Genomic DNA, 9,768 nt, shown 5'->3' on the forward strand with positions numbered 1-9,768 from the left:
GACATTTCCAATTTCCCATGACTTACAGGAAGTAGGTGAGAGTGCAGAGATTTTCATAAACTTCCTTAATATAATGTTGTAATATGTCTGTATAATAACAAACACCTAAGTAAGAAATAAAAATCCTAGACAGGCTTTTTGCCTTTTTAAATAAGCAATGACAATCTAGACAGAAGCAAATGTCTGTCTGAACATGTATTTTTCAGTTAGAATTTTTACTCTGTAGATAACACATTTGGGGAGAAGTTTTTAAATAATAAACTTTGATTAATAGAAAAATAAAAAATAGAGAAACTCAATAATAGTGACAAAAATTCAGGGTTCATTTCATCTTGTGAAGTTTTCTTAATTGAGACATAAGCTATAAGCTCAAATCTAACTTATTTGTAATTTTTTCAGAATGAGAAATTCTGGCTTAAGTTTTGTGTCTGAGTATAATAAAAATTCTTTAATTTCATGAAATCATGAGTAGTAACCTCAAAAGTCTCATGAAATCACTGGTAATAACCTCAAAATTCTCCTTGTATTACTTATCACATACCTCTTGAGACAAAATTCACAGAGATTACTAATTCTTGGCCAAATTACACACTGTAGGAACTAAAACTAGGAATAACTAAAACATTTGGTTATTTGAGGTTATAAAGAAAGTTGGGCCAGGTTATGCAGGGCAAAAATCTCTTAAGTTCTTAATTTTCAATTAATATTTTTGCCTGTGTTGTACATATTAGGGTTCCTTGTGAGTATATATTCAAAAGTAAAAATTCTTAAACTCATGTTTTTAGTGAAGATAGAATAATATCTCACAATCTAACGGCTCTTTAGTCCTAGTTCTACATTAGACAAACTCAGTTTTTCTAATATATTCTCATGGTAAAAAAATTTTATGTTCCATCAGTATTGAGAAATATGACTATAGAATTATTAAAATGTTTTTTTCATACAGGAAAATAATATAATCTGTATACCTGAATGTATTTATTTTTCTTTTTATGGTAATCTAAAGGGATCTATATTCACTGGAAAACTCTTTTTTAGAGTTCTTTCAGAGACTACCAATCATGAAAAAAATCAATGTCATTACTTCATGCAGACAGCAAATGTTATATTCACAACAGTGACTAAACAATAAGTATGCAGAAATAAATTTAATAAAAAAATTACTAAAATTGCAAAAAAAAAGTCTAAAAAACTCTGTTGTTCTATTTGAATCCCTATCTTATACAATTACAGATAACTTTGGAATATATAAAAAAAATCATATCTACTCTCAATGGCCAGTGGTTGGCTCCCACTGACAATTTCCAAAAGAAAATGCTAATTTCCATGAAGTCTATTTCTGTACAAAAATTTAGAGATGATTAGATCTTAATTTTACAATGTAATTTTCAGTGCCAAAACATCTCCTTGAAGAAGAAAACAATAGGATATCATCATTCCAGTTTCCTTTCTCCATTAACATGCTGGAGACTATTCTTTCACTCATCTTTTTATGTATGTACATTGGTGTATATAGATATATGCAAAAATAAATCAATTACATAACTTCATGTGAAAGAGATCATAATATGTATGTTGCTGTTCTCACAGAACTCTTTTTGTTTGTTTGTTTATTTATTTTGACAAAGAGAGAGAGAGAGAGAGAGTGGTGCAGAGAGAGAAAGTCCCAAGCAGGCTCCGCACTGTCAGCTCAGAGCCTGAGGTGGGGCTCAAACCCACCAACCATGAGATCATAATCTGAGCTGAAATTACGAGTTGCACCACCTGAGTGAGCTACCCAGCCACCCCAGAACTTTTACTTTGATTTCTCTCTTTCTCTCTCTTGTGCTTCCCTCATTTCTACCTCTACTCTTATTCCAGAAAACCCAGTGCTATAAACTTCATTTCTATTATCCATATATAGTTCTTAAAACCTCTGTTAGATTGAAAAGGATTTTCATTAAGTTTACTTGTTACTTTAGGCGAATAATCAATTATCATTTTTATTATGGAAATTTCTGCATGTATATAAAAGTAGACAAAGGTAAAAATAAACAAAATTACTAATTAAATGAGAGGATCTCTTACAAATATATTAGTTACACAAAAACTACACTGCTTTTTATGATTCTTTTGTGACTGTTTCCACACTTAATTCTTTTATTTTACTGACTGGCCAGGTCATTTTCTTCTATGGCAGAAGAAAATAAGACACAGGTGACGGAGTTTGTTCTCATGGGACTTACAGATCTTCCAGGGCTGCAGGTCCCCCTGTTCCTGGTGTTCTTGGTCATCTATCTCACCACCATGGTGGGCAACCTTGGTCTGGTTGCTCTCATCTGGAAGGACACCCACCTTCACAACCCCATGTACTTATTCCTCGGCAGTTTGGCCTTTGCAGATGCCTGTACTTCATCCTCTGTAACTCCCAGGATGCTTGTAAATTTTTTATCCAAGAATCATGCGATATCTCTTTCTGACTGTCTGGCTCAGTTTTACCAAAAATGGTTCCAGTGCCACCACAGAGTGCTTCCTCCTGGTAGTGATGGCCTATGACCGCTATGTAGCCATTTGCAACCCTTTGCTTTATCCAGTCATGATGTCCAATAACCTCTGTACTCAGTTCATTGGCGTTTCATATTTTATTGGTTTTCTACATTCAGCAATTCATGTGGGTTTGTTATTTAGATTAACTTTCTGCAGGTCCAATGAAATACATTGTTTCTACTGTGAAATTATACAACTTTTCAAAATTTCTTGCACTGATCCTACAGTTAATACACTTCTGGTTTTAGTCTTTTCGGCCTTCGTACAAGTCTTCACTTTTACGACCGTCATGGTGTCTTATACCCGTGTCCTCTTTGCCATCCTGAAAAAGAAGTCTGAAAAGGGCAGGAGCAGAGCCTTCTCCACGTGCAGCGCCCACCTGCTCTCTGTTTCCTTGTTCTATGGCACTCTCTTCTTCATGTATGTGCGTCCTGGGTCTGGCTACACTGAAGATCATGATAAAATTTATTCTTTATTTTACACAATAATAATTCCTCTGCTAAATCCTTTTATTTACAGCTTGAGGAACAAAGAGGTTATAGGTGCCTTGAGAAGAATAATGAAGAAATAAATAGTGGCCAGACAATTTTCAAAATGTTTCTGTTTTACCTTCTGCTGATAAAAGCCCCAAGTCCTATAGATAAGTCACGACTCTGCCATTTCACCAGAAGGCTAATGGTCAGGGGACTCCATAAGCTCTGTGTGAAGCATCCCAGCTTCCGATTATGCTTTCTTGGATATGGGTCCAGTTGGGGACATTACCTATATAATTATCTTACTTAGACACATTGCGCTTTATTTTTATCTGAACATTTAGCTTTTGCAAATTAGTTGTTTTCTAGGGCCTTCCAAAATTCCAGATAGTTACAGAAAATTGGCATATAGAATTCGTCATTTAGTTCATGAGTGAGCCCAGCCCATTATTCTGGACCTGCAAATTAATAAGGCTTTGTTGTTTTCTGCCATACCCAGTAACTCTGGTCGACTGATAAAGTAAAATTCTGCTTCTTGGCAAAATGAAAAGTTCTACAGAAATTTGCAGATATCAGGAAGAAAATGGAAGCTGGCATGAGTTAAAGAATGAAGTAACAAAGTTACTTACAGCTCATAGTTATAACTCCATAGCTATAACTCCACATACAGTATCAGGGATACTACATATAGCATGATATTCAACAATTTATAAGCTTAGGAATATTTGAGTGCAATAAAAAGCAATTTCAGAGATTAGCCTTGTGGTTGCATTACTTTCCTATCAGTTTTAGTAGAAGCTGACTGGGCAGAGGCAAGGAGCCTGGATCAGAGACAAGAACCTCACTTAGGATGTAGATATGGGTGAAAACTGTGTCAGTGAATTCTCTCCTACTGATTTACGTCCAATTCAGGGACATGATCACTTAAAGCATATATATTTTTAAATTTATTTTAGACTTTTATAGACATAAGTGATTCAACTCTTCTTTTGGCAAAACAATTATATTCCTTGAACAATCTGTTTTTTTTTTCTTTTTTGAGCACATTCACTTAGGAAAAGCCATTATTGAAAATAAGAATTAAGTTGAAGAATGAAAATATGCCTGTTGTTCTAGTGTTTTTAAAACACATTAGATCTTGTCAATAGTTCCAACAAATAGACTAAAAGTATTATCTAAAAATGTAGGCATATGATAAATATCTCCTATCACTTAAATTTATTTCTCATACATTATTGGAAAAAGTCAATGTGTTTGTATGGTCTTAAGACTAATTCTGGTTGGTCCCCAGTGACAAAAATTTCTTTTAAAAATATTCCAGATGATTAAGTTTATTCTCATTAAAAGCCACCTGTACTTATAAGGCAGTTTTCAGCAATTCCACAGTTTTTGTGACTCATTTTGCAAACACTGTAAACTAAGTCTGTTTAACATTTTTATTTTCTTTTAAAGTAAAACCTCTTTTCTAGAATTTACTATTGGTCTTTTTAAAGTAATCCCTAAGTACTATTTATTATTTATGTAAATGAAATATACTTATTTCTTAATGAACGTAGATGATACATGTTTTGCTTGAAGTATCTGCAAAGGCAACTATGTGCTATGATATTTACACTCTTACTATCTTTATAAGTGCACAAGTAACAGATGATTTTATCAAGATTATTTTCAATAATATCCCAGGTATTATGTTGTATTATCTTGGAAATAAAGGGTTAAGAACTGAACTGTAATCTTTTACTCCAGTTGGAGGACCTTCTAAGGAACTGACATTTATACACTCTTGCAATGCAAACTCAATAGATGCATTGACTTGGGATAAATTAGGTTCTTGCTGAGGTTGGTATGAACTGATTGCTGATCCAAAATGTTTCTAAGTATGTTGTACATGAGGCATGTCAAGTATATCAAGATTGTTTACTGTATAGACTGTATTTTATGGAATGCAACTGCACTAAAAAATGGACTTGAGGCAAACATCCGTCTAGGTGCTAGGTTACAAGCAAGTTACTTAAGCTGAGAGACTGTCAACCTTGCACGTTCCCTGTGCTGAGTGATCTATACTTAGATCAGTTTGCATTCAGTAAATGAAGCTTTGGAAACTCTCGGGGTAGCCAAAGCTTCTGTCATGTTGCTGCTATGCATGCTGCTGCTTTACTTGTTCCATATTCTTGCTTAAAGCTAAATGAACTTGGGCAATAAACTTGGGTAAATAAATACTGTAAGCCTATTGCATCTTGTGAATTTGACTGTCATTCTACATTTGAAATTTACTACAGTGGTCTTATTCAATGGCCCTTGTGAAGAAGGATGGGTAGAGAAGTTCTTTTGAGATTTGGTGCTAGGATATCCACAAACTAATCCCTGGTTTGAGATAGTGGAAGTTTTTTGAGGCAAATTATGGGGTATAAATCTTATCAATGGAATTTAGGTTATAAAGTTTCAAATATCTAGGATTTAGCAGAATGGGTTAATAAACAAAGGCAAGTAGGGAAAATGGCTAGAAACATTGCTTGTTGGTTATCAATAGTATTCATAAAATGGAATAGAAGATGAGTCATGAAGTTTTTTACTTGGCAGATATTATATTTAGCTAGAAGTCAACATACTCACTGTCCACGAGAGAGAAGAACAAGACCAGGTAACCATGGAAATGACAGGGTATTGTTAAGTAATTGGGACATCTTTCAAACAAATAAACACTAGAAACCTGACGAGTTTTTGTTGGTATAGATACTCAGACCACTTGATCAAGGGGGTTGGGATTTCAATGGTAGAGAATCCATTGAGTTTGAATGGAGAGAATTAAATGGCCTGACTACTATGGACTTTAGTATACATTTTTCATTCCAAATAATGATACTACCACGGTTAAGGTAGAAATCTAATAATCTTACATTGAAAAGGCTACCCACTCAATTTTTTTACCTAATTATAAATAAATGGTAGTAAATATGTTCCAAATTCAGGTAACTTAGATTCTATATAGATAAACAATAAAATCATGAAAAATGCCTCTAATGCAAACTTTAGAGAAATTCAATGATAAGGACAGTTCATTATGCTTGGTACCCTTACATAATCTTGTAGGAGAACAAAACGCTATACAGACAGTTATGGCAAACTTGTTAGCAAGCTCCTTTTCCTGGATCTCAGTGACAGAAGAAAGTGTTGTGCTTTTCAAAAGAAAAGGAATAATCAATGATGGTATAGCCACATGGAAGTATTCTGGTGCCTCATGAAAGTTGGATGAAAAAGAAAGAAATTGGCAAAGGCGCTATATAAAATTTGACAGTAATTTCTGGTTGGGAGATGGAAAACACCTGGCACTTTGGGCAACCACACTTACCTTGCTAAAGAACCATATAGAGTTGTTGTATTTAGTCCTGTTTGGAATATGTCAAAGGGTACTGGTAAAATAAAGTGAGTGAGTAAGGTGCAGGAATACTCTATTTGTTAAGGCAGTAGAATAAGAGAATTGAATTCTACTTGCAAAATATCGTCAGGGAAATCTAAAGATTAATGATTGGTCTAAGTTGAATGGCTTTGAGATGGTGAACAGAGTTTTCTGGTATCACCAGAAACTGGAACGCAATACATGATGATATCAGCAAGAGACAGAGAGGGCAACATTGGAGGGTCAAAGATAAAACTTTGAGGATAACATGATGCTGTGGTAATAGGTACCAGAGTTATATTAAATTACATATTGAAGTATGTGACTGTAAGAAGAGCCTGTAGAAATGTCACCTCTATCTGAATGTTTTATTCAATTTGATATGTTGTGAGACCAGAGAACTTCACCATTGCTTGCTAATATCTAATCAGGTCAAGTCTGCCTCCATCCATTTCTAATTTGCCACACAAACAGAATCTTTAGAATTGTGAAAACTCTCCTCTGTAGTGAATATTAAACAATACCAAATCCTTGGAGGACAATAATGCATTTCTGCTTTAAGAGATGGTAGAAATAGGGACTTTAATCCCTGATTGACCAATTATATAAAGGTCCTATCTGGCATCTGAGAAAAAAGAGTTAATGAAGACTTACTATGACTTACTATGACTACTGAGGTCTAAATAATTTAGTTCTACTGATAATAATACTTCTACTGATAAGAGGTCCAGTGAGCTAAAGGTGATTGGTATGCTACTATAGAGTTGGCCAAGGATTTATGAGTTTTTTAACGTTTATTTATTCTGAGAGAGAGAAGAGGGGGTGGGAAGAGAGAGAAAGGGAAAGAATACCAAGCAGGCTCTGCATGGTCAGTATAGAGTCCAACATGGAGCTCGATCCCACAAACTGCGAGATCATGACCTGAGCCAAAATCAAGAGTCAGACACCCAACCGAGTGAGCCACCTAGGCATCCCAGATTTATGTTTTTATTCTAATTTCAGAAGAACTTTGAAAATCAAAATTTTCTTTCATTTGACAAAGGCTCCAATATATGTTTGAGATAATTAATCACTCCAGTGTAGCCATGTACCTTGATTAGATAAGATATAGATTTAATCCCTATAAAGAGGATACTAGTTCATTACTTTGAAAATACATTCTATCATAATTTATCTCTGAGAAAAGGAAGACACCTAGGAATTAAGAATTGCGGTTACACATATGACTAATCTGAAATGGTTAATCTATCCAGCTCAAATATAAGGCCTTGACTGATCCATAAAATTTGGGAGAATAATTTGAACTAGGACCACAATAGACATTTTACAGATAGTATGGAATAAATTACAGTCTTTTCAGAACCTCTAGATAAGAAGAGGGCAATTTACATGTTGGTGAATGTGTATTCTGTACTTGAGCATTTTATTAATCCCTATATTGAGTTACTGAAAGAAATCTGAATTTTTAAAAAAAAATTTTTTTTTTTTAACGTTTATTTATCTTTGAGACAGAGAGAGACAGAGCATGAACAGGGGAGGGGCAGAGAGAGAGGGAGACACAGAATCAGAAACAGGCTCCAGGCTCTGAGCTGTCAGCACAGAGCCCGACGCGGGGCTCAAACTCACGGACCGTGAGATCGTGACCTGAGCCGAAGTCGGACGCTTAACCGACCAAGCCACCCAGGCGCCCCGAAACAAATCTGAATTTTAATGGAGTGGGGAGAAAAAACAAGCTTTTAGAGAGTTATAAACTGAGCTCAAACAATCTCTGTGAAATCATATCATCCCAAGTCACAAGTGGTTTCAGAGGTGTCTGTTATGTAATTGGAGTCTTGCAAATATCAACAGTATCACACAAATAGCATCCATTCAGGATATTGTAAAGTACTTGATGCACACTAAGGAACAGCCCTTTTGAAATCTAAGTGCAGATCTATTATTAGGCTCTGGTGGAAATAGTTCCCTCCGTGGAAAGACAGCAGATAATTATAAAACTTGAGATAACCACTGTATAGGAAGAATGCCAAAGAAATGTCTCCCAGAATGAGACAGTTCTACAGAGCTTACTCATTAAATGAAAAGAGTATGTATAGGAATATCCACAGGTGGTGGCTTAGTAAAGTGGGGGACACCTTTGTCAGGTTGCTGAGATATAAAGATAGGAAAGAGGGATGAAGGTTTTCTATACTTAAAAAAAATCATTTGAGATATATCATTTTTTTATTGAGGTATAATTGACTTATAACATTGTGTTAGTTTTATATGTACAGCATGATTATATACATATATATATGTATGTATATATATATATGAGAAATAATTACCACTATAAGCTTCTTTAACATCCACTACCACATATAGTTACAAACTTTTTCTTGTGGTGGCAATTTTTAAGCTATACTTTCTTAGCAACTTTCAACTATATAATAGAATATTGTTAGCTACAGTCACCAGGCTGTACACCACAGCCCAGGACTTCTTTATTTTATAAGTAGAAGTTTATACCTTTTGCCTCACTTCACTCGTTCTGTCCATCCCTCAGCCCCAGCCTTTGGTATCACCAATCTGTCCTCCATTTCTTTTTGGTTTGTCTTTTAGATGCCATATATATGTGAGATCATATATCTCTTTTACTCTCATTTATTTCACTTAGCATAATGCCCTCAAGGTCCATCCATGTTGTCACAGATGTCAAGATTTCCTGATTTTTTTTTTATGGCTGAACATTGTTTTATTATATATATATATATATATATATATATATATATATATATATATAATTGGAGTCTCTGGCAAATATATATATATATATGTGTGTGTGTGTGTGTAGATGAACATATGTTTTTTTCATGTCTTGGCTATTGTAAATAGCGCTGCAATGGACGTGAGGGTGAAGCTATCTCTTTGAAACAGAGATTTCACTCCCTTCAGACACATACCCATGAGTGAAATTCCTGGATCATATGGTAGTTCTACTTGCGATTTTTTTTTTTTTTTTTTTAAGGAACCTCCATACTTATGTTTTCTGTAGTGGCTGCACTAATTTACATTTCCACCAAAAGTGCACAAAGCATTCTTTTTCCTCCACATCTTCACCAACACTTGTTTTTTGGATAATAGCGATTCCAATAGGTCTGACATGATATTGCCTGTGGCCTTGATTTGCATTTCTGATGATCAGTGATGCTGAGCATCTTTTCATGTAGGTATTGGCCATTTGTATGTCTTCTTTGGATAAGTGTTTATGTTCTCTGCCCATTTTTAAATTGGATTATTTGGATTTTTTTTTTTTTTTTTTTTTTGCTATTGAGTTACATGAGCTTTTAAAATATATTTTGGATATTAATCCCTTACCAGGTATATGATTTGCAA

General features: G+C 34.5%; 1 protein-coding gene across 1 annotated transcript; it reads left to right on the forward strand.

Moving 5' to 3' along the window:
- Positions 1-2,172: 2,172 nt before the first annotated feature.
- On the forward strand, positions 2,173-3,097 carry LOC122230241 (olfactory receptor 5AC1-like). The gene is given in 2 exon segments (XM_042956000.1): positions 2,173-2,478; positions 2,480-3,097. Coding segments are annotated over 2 exon segments (924 nt in total).
- The last annotated feature ends 6,671 nt before the right edge of the window (positions 3,098-9,768 follow it).

Source organism: Panthera leo, chromosome C2 (assembly GCF_018350215.1).
Source record: "Panthera leo isolate Ple1 chromosome C2, P.leo_Ple1_pat1.1, whole genome shotgun sequence".
In the NCBI taxonomy this organism is placed as follows: Eukaryota; Metazoa; Chordata; class Mammalia; order Carnivora; family Felidae; genus Panthera; species Panthera leo.